The 23,980-nt window shown below is 37.6% G+C and overlaps 1 protein-coding gene and 1 long non-coding RNA gene across 2 annotated transcripts; one reads left to right on the forward strand and one right to left on the reverse strand.

Moving 5' to 3' along the window:
• Positions 1-35: 35 nt before the first annotated feature.
• Positions 36-18,606, reverse strand: LOC107812843 (molybdopterin biosynthesis protein CNX1). The gene is made up of 13 exons (XM_016638017.2): positions 18,377-18,606; positions 16,970-17,096; positions 14,975-15,105; positions 13,599-13,700; positions 13,424-13,507; positions 11,976-12,203; positions 11,401-11,588; positions 11,197-11,301; positions 10,041-10,349; positions 7,228-7,385; positions 7,034-7,140; positions 6,120-6,176; positions 36-422 (listed from the first exon to the last, which is right to left on the reverse strand). The coding sequence occupies exons 1-13, from the start codon at positions 18,563-18,565 to the stop codon at positions 204-206; spliced, it is 2,004 nt and encodes a 667-aa protein (XP_016493503.1). The 5' UTR covers positions 18,566-18,606; the 3' UTR covers positions 36-203.
• A 1,012-nt stretch (positions 18,607-19,618) lies between these two features.
• Positions 19,619-23,052, forward strand: LOC142175681 (uncharacterized). The gene is made up of 2 exons (XR_012704764.1): positions 19,619-19,733; positions 22,813-23,052. It is a non-coding gene; the product is annotated as an uncharacterized LOC142175681 (long non-coding RNA).
• The last annotated feature ends 928 nt before the right edge of the window (positions 23,053-23,980 follow it).

The following is a 23,980-nucleotide window of genomic DNA, read 5'->3' on the forward strand; positions in this document are numbered from 1 at the left end:
AAATAGATATTATCGGCAGTTCAAACAAAGAGATAGATCACAAGAAGGAATAGATCGTTAGCATTTGAATCTATTAATTGGAGTCTTTGGTATATATTCCTGAACTGAGAAGTAAACTTTGCCAAGTATTACAAAATACTTCAGTAACCTATAACAACATAACTCATCGGAAAATTCACAGGAATATTTCGTTAAGTCACATTTTAGTGGGAACATGAACAACCATGTTCTTCGACACCACTGGAAGCCAATTTGTAACTGCGTTCCCAAGTATCTGTTGGAGCAGCTTGCGCATGAGGAACATGACGAGGATGTTTCTCTCTTTTGTCACCCCTTACCTGTTTCAGCGCATGCTTAAGGGCGGGGAGCAAAGCTTCCATGCACTCGGCAACCGCATTTGGATTGCCTGGCATATTGATGATCTGAAAACATTGTGAAACATAACGAAGGTAAGATTCTTCAGGTTCAGAATTTGACATAAATTATAAGAGGGTCAAATAACATGGCACAGTAGCCAGAAGAGCACAAGATCTCTAACAAAATGATGAAATTGAAGGAAGAATTAACCCAAATAGCCGTCCACCAAATCGCCTAAACTAATTCATGTATATAACACTGTATAATCAATGTATACTGGCTAGAAAAAAGTAAACAGTGAATTTGACCGACAATTTGTGTAAAAATCCCAAATTGAATAGGGTCGATCACTTCAATTTTGTTACATTTTGATCCTTTCAACTTAATGCAGGCTGCACCTGGCTATAAATAAGAAAGAAAAGAGTGGCTGTACTTCACAGATTAAACAGCTTCCCTATTTCTAATAGAGAAAAAGAGAGTTTCCCAATGCCTAACTAAATCTGAATCCTCTACTTGGCTATTCAGTAGCTAGGTCTACTTATGACTGCCACTGGTTCGGATAAGTCGAGTGATTAAGAAAAGGAGACACAATTGGGAAAGAAGAAGCAGGATACGATGTCGATTACTAGAAAGAAAACAACAGCAACTATGGATCACATATAAAGAAATCCATCAAAACTCAACACTCACTTTAAGTATTCCCTTTCTTGTAAAGTTTGAAACATGTGCAAATCATAGGAGATTAACGATTGCAGCAGAAGTAGCTATTTTCGGGAAATTTTGTTAATTCCCTGAGCAATCAATTGTCAACTGCCAGATAATTAGCTACCTTCTGCAGTTAACTATGTGATTCGGAGGAATTTTAGAAGACAAAACAAACAAGTCACTAGGGGCAAGGATGGATATAAAATTACATCGAAGATCTTCATGATTCTTTTTCCCATTAATTTCAACTATGGTAGTGTAATAGAAGTGTGATGCCTGTTGCCGGAGGCAAAACATCGTATACCTAAAACACAAATGTAGAGGAAAACCAATGGACAAACAAACAATAGAAATAATCATTGGATTAGGGAGAGAAAATGCATAATTGATGGCAATACCAACCATAGTTCTAAAACTCAATTCTCTGACTTGCTGAAAGAGTTTATTATTCAATAAAATGAAAGACCAACCATAGTTTTAAAACTCAACATTCAGATTCGACTTGCTAAGGAAAGGAGTTCAGTAGAATGGAAGACTAAGAATGCAAATACAGAACCACAAATGCCTTATCTTTGGTGTTACTCAAGGAAATAACTTTTTTTTTTGAAAAGGTAATATATTTGTATTAAGTATAAAATTGGTTACACACTAAATCAGTGTAACCATCCAGTAATTACAATGAAAGTACCAGAAGGGAGAACTACATCAGCAAGACTCACAATTGGTCTAAAACATCAAAAATACATTCACTCTTCTAGATACTCCTATTTACACCAAAAATAAAAAAGCATTAAACAGCTCATCTTCAACTTTTGTATTGAACTATGGTTGTCCTCGAAACATCTTTGATTCCTTTCTTTCCATATTGTCCACCATATGCAAGCCGGGACAATCTTCCATCTCTCCTTCTGACTGAAATGATCCCCATCTCTTTTCCAACTAGTTAGAACTTCTTTGATTCTCCCTGGCATAACCCACCGGATCCGCCTCAGGTTGATGAATATCTTCCATAATTGATATGTAACTCTGCAGTGTAAAAAGATATGGTTGATTGTCTCCCCCTGAGCTTCGCATAAGTGACACCTGGACCTCAGTTGATATCCTCTCTTGAGTAGATAATCTTATGTCAGGACTGCTTCTCTAGCTAATAGCCAAGTGAAACATGCCACTTTGTATGGAATTTTTACTTTCCAGATCATCTTCCATGGCCAACATCCAATTTGATTATTAGATTGGTTAAACTCTTTATACACAGATTTGACAGAAAACTTGTCTTCTTTCCCCCCTAGCCAGAACACCTTATCCTCAGAGCTGGAAGTCCCTTTGAATAGTTCTAAGATGCTATAAAAATCTGTCAGCCTTTGTATTTCCCAGCCATTTAGGAGTCGTCATTTAGGAGTCTTCTGAACGTAAGATTCCACCCTTGAACTGTCCACAGTTCTCCAACAAATGAGCCTTGTTGGTTCAGATTGTAAATGTCTGGAAATAGCTGCTTCAAGGTTCTCTGCCCAAGCCATTTGTCTTCCCAAAAAGAAGTTTTCATACCATTGCCCACTTTGAAGCTGGACCTATTGCTGAATTTTGGCCATAGATTCCTGATGGACCTCCACAGGCTAACCCCATAAGGGCTATTCACAGATTTGGTTGTACAGCTGCCTTCCTTCCCATACCTTACCTCAATTACATTTTTCCACAAGGAATGTTCTGTTGTGGCAAACCTCCATAGCCACTTCATCATCAGACCTTGGTTTTGTAATTTTCAGATTCCTAACCCCCATCCCTCCTTCCTTCTTGCTTATTGTAAGGACATCCCATCTGACCAGATGGATTTTGCTCTTCTCACTCGCACCTTGCCATAAGAAGTTTCTTCTCATGGCATCAAGTCTTTTTGCTACACTTGCAGGCATAGGAAATAGTGGCATCATATAAGTTGGCATAGCATCCAATACACTATTAACTAGTGTAAGTCTTCCTCCCATGGATAAATATTGACTCTTCCAGCTAATTAATTTCTTTTCACACTTCTCAACTACATCATTCCAGATCCCTTTAGATTTGCTTTTTGCTCCAAGAGACATTCCAAGATAGACTGTTGGCAAGGTTCCTACTCTTCCTCCCAGAATATTCACCAAGCTATGAATCTCCATTACTTCATTAACTGGATAGATGAAGCTCTTATTCCAGTTAATGTGTAATCCAGAAATAGCTTCAAAAAAGATGAATATCACTCTCAAAAGAAGCACCTGGTCTCTATCAGCATCACAAAACACCAAAGTATCATCTGCATATTGCAGATGAGTAACCTCTACTGACACTGGATCTCTATAATTTACCCTGAAACCCCTGATCCTGTTGTTCGCCTTGGCAGATTTAAACAGGTTGTTTAAACCTTCCATTGCCAGAATAAATAAAAAGAGGGATATAGAATCCCCCTGCCTCAGACCTCTCTGTGAAGAGAAAAAACTAGCCGGAGAACCATTTATCAGAATTGAGAATTTAACAGTGTTGATGCAAAACTTGATCCACAAACAAAATTTGATCCACCTGATCCATCTCTCATCAAAGCCCATCTTTATTAATACTCCCAGCAAGAATTCCCAATTCAGATGGTCATAAGCTTTTTCTATGTCTAGCTTACATAGAATGCCAGGTTTCTTGCTCTTCATTCTAACATCAACACACTCGTTTGCAGTTAGGATAGGATACATGATTTGCCTACCTTTGATAAAGGCCATCTGTTGAGTGTCCACCAATTTGCCAATGACTTTTTTGATTCTTTCTGCCATGATCTTTGAAATTATTTTGTAGAAACTTCCTATCAGGCTAATGGGCCTGAAGTCTTTCAGTTCTTTAGCTCCCACCTTCTTTGGAATCAAAGCCACCAAGGTGGCATTGAAGCTCTTTTCAAAGGTCCCATTTGCATGGAAGTTTTGGACAGCAGCAATCACATATGAGCCTATCACTTCCCCGCATTGAGTATAGAATGCCATGGTGTACACTCTCCCAAATTTCCTGTGGGTCAAAAAGACTCAATAGCATCTGGTTATCTTCTGTATTGATGGTGGGACAGTCCCTTAGGTTGCAGTGTGGACGCCAATCCTCAGTCTCTGTGTATAGATTTTGATAATAAGCAACTATCTCCCTCTTGATATCTTCAGGATTCTCCACAATTTCTCCGTTCACTTGTAAGTTATCAATGTTGTTGTATCTTTTGTGTGCATTAGCAGTTTTGTGAAAGAACTTGGTACTTCTGTCCCCTTATTTCAACCATACAGCTCTGTACATTTACCTTCAAGCTATCTCCTCCTTCCTAGCATTTTCCTCAAACTCTATCAATAAGGTGTATTTTTTGTGTTTCTCTTCATCATTCAGCATCCTCCATTCTTGGGTTTCCTCCAGTTCAACTAATTGGCAAGTATATTCAGTTTCTGCATCTTCAAACTGCCTTGTATTGATTTGCTCCACTCTTTGAGTTTCTCCTCTAGGGCTTTCAATTTGAAAGCTAGAACATAATCGGTCTACCTTCACAGAAGAAAGATTCCCACCAACATTTGACTCTCTCTTTAAAGCCTTCAGTCAATAACCACCAGTTTTCAAATTTGAAATAGGATTTAACTGGTTCCCAGTTCCCACTTTGAAGCAACAGAGGAGAGTGATCTGATGTGACCCTGTGAAGTATAGACTGTTTGATTTTCCTAAACCTTACATCTCATTCCTCAGATACTAGAAACCTATCCAATCTAGCAGCAATATTGTGTTCAACCCCTTTCTTCCAAGTGAAACTACCTCCCAACAATTGCAAGTCTACTGGCCCTATATCATTGATAAATTCAGAGAAATCTGCCATTGATCTGGTGAATCTGTTGCAATTCTTCTTCTCTGACGGGTATCTAATAGTATTGAAATCCCCACACACTACCCAAGGCCCAGGGAATAAACCCGTCGCAGCACCCACCTCCCACCATACTTCTTCTCTTTCCCTTCTATCGTTGGGAGCATAAATGCTGGATAAATGCCATAAAAACTCTTGTGTTTTACCACTGAACTTGATTGTAATGGATTACATCCCCACACTACTGATTTCCCCTTCCCATACCCTACTATCCCACATAACTAAAATACCCCCTCTCGTACCACTTGCTTCTAGTTGAGCAAATTTCACCCACCTATACGCACCCAAGTCTCTGACAATGTCTCTAATTTCCCCTTCTACTTTGGTCTCTTGAAAACAGTAGATTTCTGCCTTCCAACTGCTCATCATATTTTTTATCAACTCCCTCTTCCTATATCTATTTAGACCCCTAACATTCCAAGAAACAACTTTAATCATCATTTATTATCTAAGGCCATATACCCCCTTGCTCCTGGTGCCATTACTTTTGAATTTGCTCCCGATGTCTAAGTTTCTTACTTCTTTACTTTCTTTCTTTTTTGGAGTGGCTGCTTCCATTGTTGATGATGAAAACTCCATTGCATTGCGCCTCTTGCCATCTATTTTCATAAATAACTGGAAAGCTTCTTTCTCACACCCTTCAAATTCCATCCCAAATTCTTTGCTCAATCTGATAATATTCTGATGCACCCAAATTGGAGCGTTAAACTCTGGGTCCTCCTCTTCTTCATTGATTAGAGAGTTTAAAGGAAGAACATCTTCTATGCCCCAATCCCCCAAGAAATTCCCCTCCCCAGTCTGCATGTCGGTATTGTCTTGATCCTCTGTCACTGGTTGTTCCATTTCGTTGATGAGAACCATGGCATTGTCACTGGCTGCCTTGGTCGAAGGTTTTGCCTCTGCAATTCCTTCGTGATTGTCGACAGTGTCTTTCTCTATTTCCACGTCTGTTTTCTTTTCTTTAGTTGAGATGGCTTGGATCTCTATAAGAAATGGGTCTTTAATTATTTCATAATGGGCTAACTGGTTTGGGCCTTTGCAACATAACTCAAGGAAACAACTTTAGGCTAAGCTTATCAACCATATGAGGGAACTTTGGGCTAACTTGTGTTGGAGTGTTTTGTGGTTCATGCAAATAAAGATACGATTGGACTTGTGGTCTTACCAGTGTTGATCCTCTTATTCCAGCTGCTGCACGTGAGAGCATTGCAGAAGGTGTTACCTGTGTGAAGTCAGATGCATCATGAAATTAGAAGAAATTCAAATATTTTTCTAGGTCAGGGAAAAAATTTATAGCTGCCTTGCGTAAGCGTGCGAAATGTTCAACCATCAGAGAAGGGCTAACAGAGATATATAGTAATCCTGAGGAAGATTAAATATTTGATGTTATCTAAGGAAGGTCACGTCATTAGTTGTTTGATAATACACATCCCTCGTTGCTTTTATACAAGAAGGCCACCAGAAAGGCAGACAGAAAATTCACTTGCTTAACTTGAATTCTCGACGTTCATTTTTATACTTAAGGAAAAGAGTCAACTTCAAAGCTTGAGATACTTTTCGTGGTGGGTGGGGTGCAGCTTGGGATACAGCTCTTTTGGTCTAGAACAGAGTCAGCTTCAAAGCTTGCTCCTTCTCCCTTTTATTTCATTTATATACTTTTTTGGATAACAGCTGTGTCTGGACCAGCTTACAGACACCTCGACACCTCGACTATCCACTGGATAACTCTGTCTATTAAAGTTAGGCAGACGGGAAAAATTCAACTAAGTACTTGGTCTGTTGTTGTCTCCCTACAACGTCATAGAATGTCTTCTTATCCTAATCTTTTACCTGTAAAGTACATTATCTTCTTTTCAGAAGTGGTAACAAACGACAAAGACCTTGTGACATGAGCATGTGGTTGTGCACCTAGTTCTATCTTTTCATTGTTTTTCAACGCCCCCATAGTTTCGGCAATGAACTAGGTGAAGGTTATACAGACAAGGGTGTATAAACTATCTGCCAAATTTTACCAAATTTAATACATATGCAATTGAATAAAATGCCAATGGAATAACAGTGATATGAGAACTTTGATACCTTCAGACTTTCTCGCATCATAACATAGAGAAGACCGGGTGTTTCTTTCTGTATCATACTTTTGGTAGCTTCAGGGGTAACATCCCTTGGCGTACAGCCGGTCCCACCTGACTCATCCAGTAAGAGTAATTAATAAAAATATTATCAGCTCGGCAAAGAAATGGGACCATGACCATAATAACTTAGGAACATACCAAGGGTAAGAATAAGATCCACTTTGTCAACATCACTCCACATCTGCAACATGTTTTTTATCTTTTGCTCATCATCTGGCACAACAGCTGTTGCAACTACACTTGTCCCTCCAAGCCTTTCTGACGATGAATTGACGACAGAAACTGCCCTTGGACCACTGCGAGATCATATAGCATCAAATCAGTTGATAATCAGGGAAGGGGAGCCTTTCTAATGGGTTCTAACATATTATGGAAGCAAGAAAATATCAAGCAGCCATGTATATTTATCCAAGGTGAAAACTGTGAAGAGTCCCACATCGGTGCTTTAAGGGATGAGTGGTCTCCTTAGGCTTGGACAATCCTCGCCTCTTGAGCTAGCTTTTGGGGTTAAGGTAGGCCCAAGATTTATTTCTTTAACATGGTACCAGAGCTGCACTCATCTCAATTCTCATTTCCCGATGTTGGGCCCTCATTAAATTCCCACGCTCCATATGTCCATCCCTGGGCATGAGGGGCGTCGGGTGTGAAGAGTCCTACATCGGTGCTTTAAGGGATGAGTGATTTCCTTAGTATGGCTTGAGCAATCCTTACCTCTTGAGCTAGCTTTTGGGATTGATTTAGGGCCAAGATCCATTTCTTTAACAAAAAATAATGTTATTGCAGAGAAAGGAATCAGCCTATGGAAGGGGACCTTGGCGTAATGATAAGAGCTGCCTCTGTGTTACCAGGAAGAGGTCAGGGGTTCAAGTTGCGGAAACAACCTCTTGTAGAAATGTAAGGTAAGGCTGCGTAAAAAATACTCAATACGCTCTGGCCCTTCCTCGGACCCCGTGCATAACCGGAGCTTAGTGCACCGAGTAGCCCTTTTTTTTAAGTAATCAGCTTATGATGAACCCAAAATAGAATATCTACGCATTTGACAAAATGTTCACTTGCAAATGAGACATTTTAAGTGGAAAGAAAAGAAATACCATCAGATCAAATCAATTGTACAGCAGTAGTTCTTTTATCTCAGCAAAAACCAAGGAAAAAATAGAAGCAGAGCTAATTCTTTTGGGGAGAAAGGCTTGTCAAAGTGCATATGCCTGCCGCGAAGTTTCAACTTCTCAAACATGACTACCACAAGGAATCCTCCCAGTTGTTTTATCATTTAGGATGGTAAACCTTGCCTCTTCTGGAAGCTAAAGTGATGGGTTCCTAATTAACGATACACGAGCCATTCAAACACCAAGTAATAGGAAGTAGCTTAATATTTGTAGCAAAGAGTCTGAGTACTCACATGTTTCACTTTTACATGGAGCAATATCAGATTTGCTATTTTCCTTTTGCATCACTAAAGTGACCCTTTTGGAATCACGAACCAAAATGGTGTATCTTAATGCAACTTCACTTTTTATATAAAAGAGGTGGGGGAAGGGAGACATTCAAACACCAAGTAACAAAGTAGCTTAATATTTGTAGCAAAGAGTCCAAGTATTCACATGTTTCACTTTTACATGGAGCAATATCAGATTTGCCACTTTTCCCTTTGCATCACTAAAGTGACACTTTTGGAATCATGAACCAAAAAGGTGTATCCTGATGCAACTTCTCTCTTTATGTAAAAGAGGTGGGGGAAGGGAGCACTTCAAACACCGAACACTAGGAAGTAGTTAATATTTGTAGCAAAGAGTCGGAGTACTCACACATTTCACTTTTACATGGAGCAATATCAGATTTGCCGCTTTTCCTTTTGCATCACTAAAGTGACCCCTTTGGAATCACGAACCAAAAAGGTGTATCCTGATGCAAGTTCTCTCTTTATAAGATAGAGGTGGGGGAAAGAAGTCATTCAAACACCAAGTAATAGGAAGTAGCTTAATATTCGTAGAAGAGCCTGAGTACCCACATGCTTCACTTTTACATGGAGCAATATCAGATTTGCCACTTTTCCTTTTGCATCACTAGAGTGACCCTTTTGGAATCACGAACCAAAAAGGTGTATCCTGATGCATCTCTTTCAATTTTAAACTGAGAAGTGGTGTGCCAGTTGCGCCAATATGTCTCCGGACAAAGAGTGGTAAACTCAAGATAGAGAGTAGTTAGAGTCAATGTTGTCAAAGGCTCATTTAAGGCGCACTTAAGCCCTAAAGCTCAAAAAAGCTCAGGGAGGGCGCTTCGCCTCACTTAAGTTGAGGCAGAGCACCAAGACATGCCCCTTATTGCCCATGAGTTCTATCTTGAATGGAGCAATGCTAGACTATAAATATAATCGGCAAATAAATGTATTAGTTGTTAAGGAAAACAATATAAATGAATTTGTTACTTTTCTATTGAATTACATATATATTTTTATTTTTTCTAGCATTGCGCCTTTTTTAACTAAAGCCCCCACTTAAATTGCGCTTTGCGCTTAAAGCCCCAATTGACCTAGAGCGCTTTTTAGAGCTTTTCGCCTTTGACAACACTGGTTAGAGTAGTCATTTGTGGACAAAGAGTGGTTCACTCAAGAGATAGAGTAGTTAGAGTAGTCATTTATAGTGGCCTTGGAAGTAATCAAGTAAATGAAGTAATTTTTACCGAGAGATAGATGTAGGTCATTTATAGTGGCTATGGAGGCAAATGAAAATAAGAGTTTCTTTCTTAACAATGATTTCCCATGACTACAAAGTTTGAAGGTCGTCCTCTTTAGGAGTAGAAAAATAAGCAGAAGGAAGAAAGGAGAAAAGATAAGAGTGCATGTAATAAGATATTATGAAATATTGAAATATATGGAACATAAGGTCAAAACAAAGGAGCAACTTGATACAATGGCAAATATAGAAGAGAAGTGGCTCCCTGCTATAAATTACCTGCGATCAGGTCCCAATCCTGCGGCAACAGTATCACTTACTGTAAGAATAGCTACCCTAAATTCAGAATCTTCACAACTGCCAGTATTTGCAGCTGCTGGCTTATGTTCTTGTTGGACGCTACTCAAGTCTGGCAATTGCAAACTCCTGCTCCCTGGCGAATTGCTTATATCAGAAATCAAAATTGCAGACACTAAAGCACCAGCAGGTAATGAAGTGTCTGAAGCCGGAAGCTCTAATAAAGCATTGGCTGACTTCATGCTGAGAAGTCGACTGCTAATTTGATGACCTGTACTCTCAGCCATGAACCTGTAAATCATAAAGGGGAAAAAGAAGCATTTGATGCCATCCACTGCAACAGTCTGCTAATAAAGTATGAACGAAGTATTGGACATCTTAATCTTGACCCCTCTTCTCTCCTTCCCCGAAACAAAATATCAACCAATGAATGAATCGCCTGCTCTACTTGGGTTCAAATGAATCTTTTAGGATTTGAACCAAACAACCCCTTAGGATTTTACAGGAGAAACAATGAAGAAGCAAAAATGTACAATCTTATGATCTATGTACCGGTTAAAAGCACGAATGTGTTACAAATAGGTCAAATTTGGACTTCATGAAATATTGTACATCCAAGACTACAAAGCAAAGTAAAATGAATAGCATTCACATCAAATGATTTTTTATCACTGAAAAAGATCGTATATTAAGCACTTCATAATTTGCAATATGCGATACATTGGACAAAGAATAAACAAGGGAGCTACAATAGGCTAAAAATCCAGGAAAACCAGCATCTATGACACCAGTAAGTGCATTTGGAAAATGATACTTTAAGGGCTGCCCGGTGCACCAAGCTCCCGCTATGCGCGGGGTCTGGAGAAGGGCCGGATCACTAGGGTCTGTTGTACGCAGTCTTACCCTGCATTTCTGCAAGAGGTTGTTTCCACGGCTCGAACCCGTGACCTCCTGGTCACATGGCAGCAACTTACCAGTTACGCCAAGGCTCCCCTTCTTGGAAAATGATATTTTGATGAATACATTTGGAAAATGATATGAAACTAACTCTCAAAATTTACTGTTCAAGGATTATAGTTGGATGGAACTGCATGTTCTGAAAGAAAGAGAAACAAAAACAGAAAATAAGACTGCTTACCCTTGGGAACCCGACCCATCGTTCAACTGCCAGGAGATAATAGCTCGATGGTATTCTGGACGGAAAGGATCTGTCTTAATTGAATGCTTTACACGAGCTTGCACTCTACAATTATTAGAAACAGATACTGCTTTAGTGAAATTGAACGACTATTAATCAACCAAATGTTGAATAGAAAAAGGATTGAGGGGCACTCTTGGCAACCTTGGAAGATGAGGGTTTGCCCACCCAGAGATGTGTCGAATGGCTGGAACCACAAAGAGATGGAAACAGACTAAACAGCTCACGGGATTTCCAGGTAGCCCAAATGCAAGAATCTTCCCGGAAGTCCCGTTGGATGATCTGGGAACGATCTCAGCAAATGTGATAGGCTTTCCTGGTTTCATGAGAACCTGGATTTGCAAAGAATGCAAATAAAGTAATTATTTCCCTGATTTCATATATACAAGACGTGTGTATATACAAAGAAGAAACACTGATGTATATCTGTGTATATACATACAATATACATAAATATACATACAATATACATAATCACGGTATATGTTTTGTATATTTGAGCTACAGCCCGTAATTATATTGGGCCACCAGACAAAAGTGAAAAAGCCCTAAAGTAATTATTTCTCTGATTCCATAGATACAAGACGTGTGTAGATACAAGAAAGAAACATTAATGTATAGCACACGCTCCCAGCTCAATCCCATAAGCATACGCAGTGAGCATTACCCTTTGAAAATACAAGTTCCCAAAATCTGTAAACAGAAATTGCCAGCATTACCTTCTGAAACAATATTCTCCCTTTCTTTTGAAGTAAAGGCTTCACAAAATCCCGGTCTCCCATGGAAACACCTCCAGAGCAGACAAGGATGTCAATTCCAGAAGCAAATGCATTGTCTAGCGTCGTCTCAATCTCCTGCTCATCGTCACGAGCTATACCGAGATCGAGAACTTTGCATTGCTGCTGTGTTGCAGCAGTTAGGATCATTGCACGATTGGAGTCCCTAATCTGCTTGTGACAAATAGAAATTAAGTAAAATACGCCAGAGGCGAATATCTTTGCAAATAATGTAGTCAATTACAAGTACTATAGTAACCATACAATGAACAGGAGGGAATTATGTATAAGATACCTGAGCATAACAAGAAAGAAAGGAAGGAAGACAGATTCCTCATATTTAGTTGACGAAATCTCATCAATATACGAATAATAGAAAAAGGAAATTTATTGAAGAATTTCCATGAAAGAAAAGCTGCAAGCTAGCGAAAGAATAACACCCAATCTGACAAGTACGATTAGGTTATGGGTGCACAAGTGAATGTTCTATAATTGATATTTCTCAATATTTAGTTGACGAAGTTTCACCATGGTTTTGAAATTGTAAGAGAACAGGTCCAAAAGATAAAGGTTTTCTAAGAATAATATAAAATTCAAATTGGTTGAAATATTTGTTGATATATCAACAAATGTAATATAATGTAAGAAGAGGTCCTATAGTGCATGCTACTTGTTGACGATATTGTGCTTGTGAAGAAATGGATCTTTGGTCTAACTCTTCAGGAGAGGATTGCCCAAGACATATTAGGAGACCACAATCCACTCTCAATCAATGTGGGACTTTAATCCCTCGCACACCCAAGACTGGACAATTGGAGCATCGATAACATAACACGGAGCCTAACATTGAGAAACCCAACAACAGGGATAGCTTGAGTCTGGCTACGATACTATGTGAAGAAATAGACATTGGGCCTAACTGAATCTCAAAACCTAGCTCTTGAGGGGAGGATTGTCCAATACCATGTAACGAGATCAAAACACATTGCTTCAATTAATATCGAGCTTAACAGTGCTAATTAACGAAACCAGCGAGGGAATCAACCAAAAGCTTGTATTTTGGAGAAGGATTCTAGAGATTAAGGGTTTTAGGATAAGTAGAAGTAAAGCTAAATATATGCACTGCAAGTTTAGTCAGCATAAGAAGAGCGGCGTTGAGGTGAAACTAAATGGGATTTCGAAGCGTGAATGCAAACAATTTAGATATCTATGCTCAACATTCCAGAATAATGATATTATAGATGAGATGTTTTAGATATTCAGATTAAGGTGCTTCTTTTTGAAGTCACAAACTAATGCAGACAGAAGTGTTATTATCATGGCAACTGCATCGCCACTGTGAGCATCAGGTAATTTTTCTTTAAAAGGAACGTCATAGTAGCTTCCACAACCTGACCACGGTCTAATCTCCCAACTGTTGGTTCTACAAGCTCATCCCCTGTTGATAAGACGGCAACTTTTGGACTAGGGTAAACCTGTATATCAGCAATCCGAAATGCAACATAAGAAATAGGCAGCCATTATGAGTTATATAGCATTGAAACTGCAAGGAAATAAAACAAATACCTTCACTGTGACAACACCTACTGTGGCAAGTAGACCAATTTCCGCAGCACCTAATCGCTCCCCAGATTGCATTACGATAGTACCCTGTGCAATGTCAGATCCCTGGAAAAGAAAATTTTAAAGCAGTTAGAAAGGACCAACTGAGCACTCTCAGTGGTTGTCAAAATGAGTTAAGTAATTAAAAGCAATTGTTCCATTTTCAAGTCCTATAGCCTCCTTTCCAAAAAGAACAGCTCAACAATAAAGTTCAAGCAGCTATAAGGAGAACATTTTCTCAAATATGCTTTTACCCAAAAAAAGTCGTAAATATGCAGTATTCCAAAAGAAATACTCCCTGCATCCCAATTTATGTGGCACCGTTTGATTTGGCAGGAAGCTTAAGAAAGAACGGAAAACTTTTGAAATTTGTGGTCTAGAATAAGTCTTCTACATCTGTGTGGCCATAAATCATCTCATTAAGGGTAAAATGAAAATTTTGAAGTTAAATTGTTTCTAAATATAGAAAGGTGACATTCTTATTGGGACAGACTAAAAAGGAAAGAGTGTCACATAAATTGGGACGGAGGGAATATATACTTTATGGCTCTCAGGGGGCAAAAGAATTTTATGAAGATGCATTAAAACTGACTTGACTCAAAATTAGTGGGTTGTCATATTCGAGCAAAAGATAACAAGTTAACATGCACTACTATGCTGTAAGCTATCAATAGTTCTGACTCGCAAAAAGACCAAACTATGCTGTAAGCTATCAATAGTTCTGACTCGCAAAAAGACCAAACTGACCATTAAGCTCACTTCTCCGTCATATAGACCAACCCTAGGGTTGCACAAATTGCCAATAGCCGCACCAATCAGCAGTAGTGCAGAAACAAACTTCAGTCAGCTTAATGTATCATTAGGTCTGAGTTGCAGCTCATTGCCAAACATTTTATGTACTAGAGGCTCTAGTTAATACAAACTAATCACTTCAAAATATGAAAACACTTATCAAAATCCATGGATCAATATTCCGAAATATTCATGCCAATATCCAGATTTCTATTGCTCAACCATGGCAGAAATCGGAATGCAATCTGCCTCTTCACTCATTCTCTCTAGAATGAGGTCAAACACAGACATGTATATATGTAAAATCGTTTTTAGATAACATGGTAAATACATTGTTTGTTTAATCTCCACTAATTGGTATGTTTGTTCTAAGAAATAAAGCAGTTGTCTTCTACATGTTTTCCGGAAAACAAATATTTTGCTTTTCAGAAAATGAAACACAATTAGAAAGTCGTTTCCAAAAGCAATTCTTCCAGCCTACAAGCAACCATTTTTTTCAAAACCATAAATGCAGAAGACATACCTAAGATACAGCATCAAGTTCTTACCACTGCACGAATATCAACCCCAGGGCTAGTTTGCTTCAATATTCGCACTCGCTTCAGTTCAGATGAAGCAGCTGAAATTGATTCAGTGTCCTCGACTTGCACAACCGCATCAGCACCATCAGGCACTGGACCTGGATAAGTGGACAACATGGAGAAATCAATTGACACACAAAACAGTACTAGTTGGATGACCATTTGTCGAAAAGTAATAGAGCTACCTAGCTTCTAAACCCATTAAAGTAGCAATTACATCCACTGAACTGGACCAGATTGCTCATTATCTTTAAAGAAAAGATTGTAATACGTGGATTAATAATTCATTTATTATGTAGTGCACATGCATTTCTTGGTGGATGTTTGGTTTATACTATCACAAATGGTATACATGGTGCATAATCTAAAACATGCGTTTGCTTTTAAATTGGATAAAGTCTTGTTTTCAATTATAACGTTGGAAATGCCTGAATGTATAAAGAAATGGCTTTGGAAGAAAGGCAATTTTGTCATTTGAATAAATTATCCATGTTGGAGGTTTGGAAACAAACCTTGGAGTCTAAAGGGTTCAAGTTGAACAGGACTAAAACGTAATAAGTTCAGTTATGTGACTCGTGAAGCGGACGGGGAAGTGAGCTTGATACACAAGTCATTCCCAAGAGGGGTTAGGAACACTATGCCGGGAGATTTAGAGCACTCCCAGAGTCGTCGAAATTTTGGGTATTGCAGGCGCATAAAGGTTGAAGAGGTTGTGGGGCTATGCGTAAGATGAGTAGGAAAAAGCAATCGGGCTAGACGAGATCCCTGTGAAATTTTGGAAGAACGCTGAGTGGCTTATTAGGTTATTTAATGTCATTTTCAAGACGACGAAGATGCCAGCAAAATGGAGGTGGAGTACGATGATTCCATTGTACAAGAATAAGGGTGATATCCAAAATTGCAACAACTATAGGAGTATCAAGCTGCTAAGCACACCATGAAAGTTTGGGAGAGGGTAGTGGAAGTAAGAGTGAGGAGAAGTGTATCCATTTCCGAGAACCAGTTCGGATTCATGCCGAGGCGATCAACTACTGAAGCCATTCACCTTGTAATGAGGTTGGTGGAGCAGTATAGAGAGAGAAAGAGGGACTTGCATATGGTGTTCGTTGACTTAGAAAAAGCTTATAACAAAGTCCCGAAGGATGTTCTATGTCTGGAGACTAGTGGTATGCTTGTAACATACACTAGGGCGATTAAGGATATGTATCATGGCGCTAAACCTGGGTTAGGACTGTGGGAGGAGATTCGAAGCACTTCTCGGTCGTGAGGGGGTTGCACTAAGGATCAACTCTTAGTCATTTTTTATTTGCCTTGTCGATGGATGTACTAAGACGCCACATTCAAGCAGTGTTGTTGATACGATCCTAGATAGCCCGGGGAAGAGTGGAGACTATTGAAGATGACACCGAATTATCTAGTGGATCATTGACTCGCTCCAAGTCCAAGAACGCCCGAGGGATGCACGCTGAGAAGTTGCATGATCTTCAACAATTGACTAGAAGATGTTTAAAGAGTCACTTGGAGGATTCAAGTAGAGAATATCATAATTGGAGTCTTGAGAATTGAAGAATCAAGACCCCAAGTCAAACCATGTGGCACGGTTTCACCAACCGTTGGCTACGGTTCAAGAGGGGCCCGACTTTCACTGAGGATATCATGTCATAGGACTTCAAATTTTCATGACCAGTAAGAGTAGAGATTTTCTAGAAAACCCTAAGGACAATTTGACATACCTTAACTTGATCCTTATAGATTCAATAAAATTGAAGTTTAGTTTAAGACATCTAACAAGTGGTCGCACATAGATGTCACACATCAATTTTTTCCTATAAAACGATATCTTATTTTCTTATTTTTGGATATAATTCAAAATATCTACCAAGATTAACAAGAGAAAATATATCGTCTAGGCATAAATATTTTAACAATATTGATGGAACCACAATATCTGAACAAACAGACCTCCAGTAGTTACATATGCAACAGTTCCAGGGGTAATCGTCACACCAACTCCATCATTTCCTGCTCTTGATTCAGCAATTACAGAATATTCACCAGGTCCATCAGCGGCAACAACGGCATACCCGTCCTGAAACAGGTCCACCCGAAAAGAAAAGTTAACCATACCCTTCAAAGAGACAACAATAGATATGAAATCTTTATCAATAAGCACTAAGAGTCTTTTATTTATCCTTTCACCATCTCCCATTTTGATTTCATCTTCCGAATTGCTATAGTTTCTACCTCGTATCCTGTCTTATCTAAAAAAAATCATGTCCATTTGGACAGCGGTAGCCGAAAATCCCCCAGATTGCAACTCGTGATACCGTCATTCAAACAGTGGCCTATTAACCATCAGGTTGTCCTTACAGGGACCACTTTTCTTCCTTCACTGCCTACCCCTTCCAACCCCCCCCCCCCACACACACACACACAGAGTCTAGGCACCGCAACCTGGGAATAGGGGGCTGCAAAGAAGGCATTGACTCGAGAAAGACAACAACTTTCAGAGAGATCCCATTGCAGAACTATATATATATATATATATTACTTATGAGAAATCCATTCGGGGCCAACCCTTATGACTAACTGCATCCATGGAAACTAGGGGATAATGGGCATGGCCCTCTAACCTACAACATACATACAAAAATGGACAATACCCAATTGCTAAAACAGTACATATATGTGGAGAAAAAAATACCTTAATAGAAGCAGGCTATGGAGGAAGAGGATCAGGGGCAGTGATATACTCAGCCAAGAAAGATAACAACTTTCACACGGAACCCATAGCATAATTAGAAGTTTCAGCTTTTCAGCACCAAAAATAGCCAATCAACATTAACATGTACAACACACACACACACATGTATATATATATATATAGCATAATTCCAAGATTAAATTTTTAAGCACCAAAAATAGTCAATCAACATTAACATGTACAACCCACAGACACACACACATACTAACACTACATATATATGTATGTATATATACGTACACACACACATACATACATATGTGTGTGTGTATATATATATATATACACACACATACATTCAATTTTTAGGCACCAAAAATAGTCAATCAACATTGTCATGTACTAACTATACACACACCCCTTAACATGTTTACACCAAAAAGAGGCAATACCCAATTGATAAAACAGTACATAAATGCGAGAAATATAAATACTTTAATTGAGTTTTTAAGCATAATTCCAAGATTTAAGTTTTTAAGCACCAAAATAGTCAATCAATATTAACATGGTACTACACACACACACACACTTAACAAGTACAGAGAATATACCAAAAAGTAGCAATACCCAATTGATAAAACAGTACATAAATGCGAAAAAAATACCTTAATAGAAGCAGGATATGGAGGAAGAGGGTCAGGGGCAGTAATATCCTCAGCCAAGATTTTGCCTAAAGCTTCGTGAATAGGCAAAGTTACAGGTGGCAGCCGCTGAGCTACACTTAGAACCATGTCAAGTGCTTCTTCAACAGGTATCATCTTGTTTGAGATTTGGGTTCCTCCATTTTCGCCCATTCTTTTGGCTCTTCAGTACTACCAATGAGTCAATTCAACTGGTAGTAGAATGGAGGGGTATATAAATATTTCCAATAGTTGGACCAATGAAGAAATAATTAAATCAATAGATAAATGTGAAAGTGACATAAAGTTAGCAAATAATACTAATAAACTTTTAACTAGTTAAAATAAAGTTTTCATGAAAGAGGAAAAATAGAGTTCTCATTATTGTTAATGTTTGGACATGATTTGGTTGATATTTGAAAAATAAAATATGTAAAGTTGAAGTTGAAAAGAGCATTTGAAAAAAAAAATTTGTATATTGGACATGAAAATAAGCTAGAATTTATGGGAGTGAAAATTAAAAAAATAAAAATAAAAATTCCTCAAACTTTTTCTTCAAATTTCAAATTCTATATTTCAAGTTTGAAGTTGAAATAATTAGCTATTTGATAAACCATTTGTTATTTGAAGTAATCTTCAAATATTATTTCAGATTTCAGTTCCAAAAAAACGTGGATATATTTATTTTCAAAAGCTAAAATAAATCCTAAAATTAACTTTAAAATATACATAATACATAGATGTCTCATGAACTTGTCCCATAATTTTATTTAGACAACTAAGCTAAATATACGTGAATATGCCTATTTTCAAAAGCTAAATAAAACCTAAAACTAACTAGGATATGCATAATATATAAATGCCCATTGAACTTGTCACATAATTTTATTTAAATAACTAATCTAGGAGACCGACTTATTAAATACATTTTATTTGTCGAAATTGTACGTATTGAGTATATATTTTATAGTTTTAAATAAAGTGTGTAAATATCATTTAACGTTATTGTTGCAAATAAGGATAATAAGAATATGTCTACATTTTTTTCTCTGATATCATTTAAATTCATTTATCTGTATTTTACTATATATTAGAAAAGTTGCAGTTTTGGCATGTATGCTTAAAGTCTTTTTTTATAAAGTTTGAGGTTATTTAAGATATTTCATATTAGCTCTTACAAATAAATCAAATACGTGGCTTTTTTCCCTACACAAATAATATGTGTAACTTTTAAATAAATACAGGTGTAGGTTTTTATCCAATTTGTTTACATAATAAACTTACAAAGTTTGGATTGCTTCTCAGATTCTCTTCGTCTTGCTCAAATTCCTTCTAAATGCAGGTGCATTTCTATCAATTTTGGCCATATTTTTTGCTCTGCATCTGCTATAGAAACAATCAATTCCTCTTTAATTTTAATTTTGTTGTTTTATATTTATTTCTCCTTCTTTTGTTGTTTCAGCCCACATGCAAAAAAAAATTAAGATCAACGGTAAAAGCACTATACAATGGAGTTTTACCTCAAATTCATGAAAATAAGTTGAATTAAAGATAGATTTTTCATATTGAAGATCCGGATAAAAAAAATCGAGTTAGGATTTTGATAGACGAAATTGGGAAAACTTTTTTTTCCCGGGAGATCAATTGAATTCAAGAGCTCGGGGAGAAACTATGTGTAAGCACGAGATTTTTGCCCTATGCGAGAATTACTCCCAAAAATTCAAAATAAAACAATTTTTCTTTATGTGCAATTTTGAGAATTTTCGTGGCATTTTTGGATAATTATTTATATTTGTCTGTGCATGTATTTGTTAAATTAATAAAAAATACAAAAATATGTCGCATTTGCATTTAGGATTTAATTCTACAATTAGGAGCAATTAAGTTTGTTTTACAAGAACAAAAAATCATAAAAATAATGTACGTTGCATTTTTAGCATTTAATGTCCAAATTGTGTTATTTTATCGTAATTGCTATTTAATTGTGTGTTAATTGTTATTGAGAGTTAATTTGCACTTTTATAAATTAATTTAGTTCTATGGGATAATTTAGGATTTTTAGAATTTAGTTTTAGTTTAAGAGAAGAAGAAGAAGAAGAAGAAGAAGAAGAAGAAGCATTAGAAATAAGAAGAAAATCGGATTGTGCCACCTTTTAATTTAAATCAACCAGGCCCAAACCAAATAACCCCCACCGGGTCGACCCGACCCAGTCCGCCCCATAACCCAAACGAACCCTACCCCCCCCCCCCTTTTTCTATTTTTTATCTCCTAACCAAAAGAGAACCCTAAAACCACCCGCCCCCCTTTCCCTTCATCTTCTCCAAACCCCCTCCCCCCCCCCCTTTGCCCTCTCACCTCCATGGCAGCTCTTCCCCCTTCTCCTTCTTCTTCGAACTACCCTCCCATGGCTACCTTCATCTCCTTCTCCATCGTCCTCCAGCTGACCACCAACAACCTCCTCACGTCCACCATGTCCATGGCTGCCCTCCCCGTCGTCCCCTTCACCCTTCGTCTCAAACGACCATGGCTGCCTTCTCCTTCGTCTGCATCGACGACCAACACCCCAGCCAGCCCCAACTCGCTTCTGAGCAACCACCAAGTCGGCGACAAAACGTTGTTGCTTCTTCTTCTTCTTCTTCTTCATCTCCGCTGCCTCGTCGACCTCTAGCAAACCTCACAGTCCGTCGAGCTCCAGCCAGCCACCATGGCTGCTGCTTCGTCTTCAACTGCCTTCCCCCTCGCCACCAGCAGCTCGTCCAAACAACCAACTTCATCTCCTTCGCCGGAAAAACCAGCAACGACCACTCCACATGAGCGACCACCATCGTTTCTGCTATGTCCAGCCATGAACTCGATCGTCACTACGTCAAAAACGAAAATGGGTTGAAAACAGTGATGTTTGTTCAGGCGCGTTGAGTTTCCGTTCGAACCCGGACTTCAAACTAGTAGGTTTCCGTTCTCTTTTCTTTTAGTTTTTGTTTAGTAAATTCATCTTCCGCTCCTTTTCTTCTTTCTATGATTATGTTCGTGTTCCGATAGGTTGGTTTGAATTCGAACCCATGTCTTTGTTTGTGTTAGAGATAATTCGTGTTCATTTTTGTTTGAAGTTCGTTAGTTTTTCATCAAGTGATTTAATGTCGAATGTCGAGTGATTTAGTTTGAATCATTCATCTTTGTTGTAATGTTGTTGAATTTAATTCGTGTTCATTTTTTGTTTGAAGTTCGTTAGTTTTTCATCAAGTGATTTAATGTGAGTGTTTATGTGTTGGTCTTTAGTTTTTGATTTAGTATTAATCATTCATCTTGGTTATGATGTTGTTTGATTTAGTTTGAGTTCAACTGATGTTGAGTTTAGTGGTTTAAATCTACTTGTTTGTCCTGATAAGTTTGTTGATATGAATCTGACTTTGTTGTTAATTCATGAATGTTGTCGATTAGGAGTTTGTTTGGCGAGTTTGTTTATTCAGAGTTTGTTTGTTAATTGGATCGTTGATTAAGTGAATTGGTTATAGTTGATATGTTTTTGGTACAGATTGAAAGGGATGGGGTAGAATGGTAAATTGCAGTAGTTTCAGGGGCATTTTCGGGATTTTAAGTTTTTAAAAATGATTAATTTGAGTGTTCTGTCCACTAAGTACTAATAATATTAAATTAATACATTGTTTAATACATAGTGGGGGACAAGACATGTAGTAGTGGGAATTAATACATTGTTTAATATAGTGGGAGACAAAGCATGCGGTAGTGGGGCAATAAGGGAATTAAATAAAGAAAAGATATGTGTTAGTGAGAACTAATATATTTGTTTAATATAGTGGGGAACAAAATATTAAGTAGTGGGATTCAAAAGGGGGATGAGGAGAAGATGGTGAGATTTAATTTAAGTGCTTCAAGTTTGGCTATAAATAAAGAAGAGCTTGACATAAGTTAAAGGAGGGGATTTTCTGAACATTAAGAAAGAATTAAGGATTTTTCGGAACAGAAAAAAACATTCTGGAAATCTAAAGAGAGAATTTTGAGAGAGAGGAAGACATTCTGGAAATCTAAAGAGAGAATTTTGAGAGAGAGGAAGACATTCTGGAAATCTGGAGAGGGGTTGAACATTTTTCTGAAAATCTTAAGAGAGTGCTGGAGAGTTTAAAAAGAGAAAATAAAAACAAAGTAGTCTACGAGTTCAGTTTTGGGTTTAATACACGCGTGGTTGAGTCTATTTGCGGTGATGTTGTTTGTTGTTGTTTAGTCTTTTACAAACCTTTGGGGTTGTTCTATTGAGTTTGTTTGGTTTTCTTCAAATTTTTCTGGGCCTCGAATCTGGTTTGAATTGCTGTTGTTGGGTTGCTGTTGTTTTGCTGTGTTACTACTGTTGCTGACTGCTCCTTCATCTTCTTGTATTTCCATTATCCGGGTACATGTTCTACAGCTCTCAAATTTAAAGGAAATGAAGTAAAGAGTTGTTGGAATGGATTTCTGAAAATAACTATTTCTTTGTGTTTAATTTGATGTATAAGCAGTAGTTCATTTGTTGTTCCATAGTATGTATTGGAATGATTTTGAAATGCATAAACCGGACTGATTGAATCTATTTCTACAAACATGGAATATCAATTGTAATTAATCTTAGTTGATGATTACTAGTTATGGAATATACTGTATTTAATTCTTTTGTTCAGTAGTCACAAAACAGGTTCAAATAGTTTATGAAAATAGCATGTTGGTTTAATAGGGTTAGTTCTGAAATTGTGAGTTCACTTGAGTAAACAACATCATTTTAAATAACAATATGAATAATGTTAGTAACTAATATTCTCAAATGTTAGTGATTGATGTTAGCCTGAAGTCAGTTTTTTAAAGCATTGACGCATTTCTTCGACAAGTCGTAAAAAGAAAAAAATGGCTTTGTATTACACGTAGTTAGTTCTAGTAGTTTAATTCATCTGATAATGTTAGTTTAAATTAATCAAAGAATAGTTAGTTTGTTTTGATATTACTGGGTGTCAACCTCGTGTTCTATTCATAATCTCAATTTTAGTGTTATTAACTAATAGAATAAGGAACGATACAATCTCCCTTGAGCAAGTTATGTTACAATTTTCCGTTTGCATTTGTTTTAATCTAATAACTAATAAGAGGCATGAGCTTATAAACATGTAACTAATTAGGACCTCTTCTTTTTTTTATTTATTTTAGAGACGAATTTAATAGAAAAATGTAGTCACTTTAGGATTGTCCTTTTAAAATAAATGAGCCTCGCCTCGCCTAGCAAAGCGCACAAATTGCGGGGCCCTCAACGGACAGTTATTTCGAATGCTTAGATTTCGAGACAGGCCGCATAGCGAACTTTACGGCTTTTCTCAAAATAACAACGCGTTAGTCTTTAAGCGCGTATTTAATAATGTTATTCTCCTAAACTCGGGTGCACATTTATGTGACCCAAATCCAAATCTCAACGAAATTGGAACGTATCAAAAATTGTGGGTACATTTATGTGGCGCAATTCGAGATGCATTCTCACGACGTTGCAATTCTTTGAATAAATAATAACAAAGCGGTAAACAGTTAAAATTTGCACGTAAGTTCATAATTGTATA

The sequence above is a fragment of the Nicotiana tabacum genome, chromosome 22, assembly GCF_000715075.1.
Source record: "Nicotiana tabacum cultivar K326 chromosome 22, ASM71507v2, whole genome shotgun sequence".
NCBI classification, from domain to species: Eukaryota; Viridiplantae; Streptophyta; class Magnoliopsida; order Solanales; family Solanaceae; genus Nicotiana; species Nicotiana tabacum.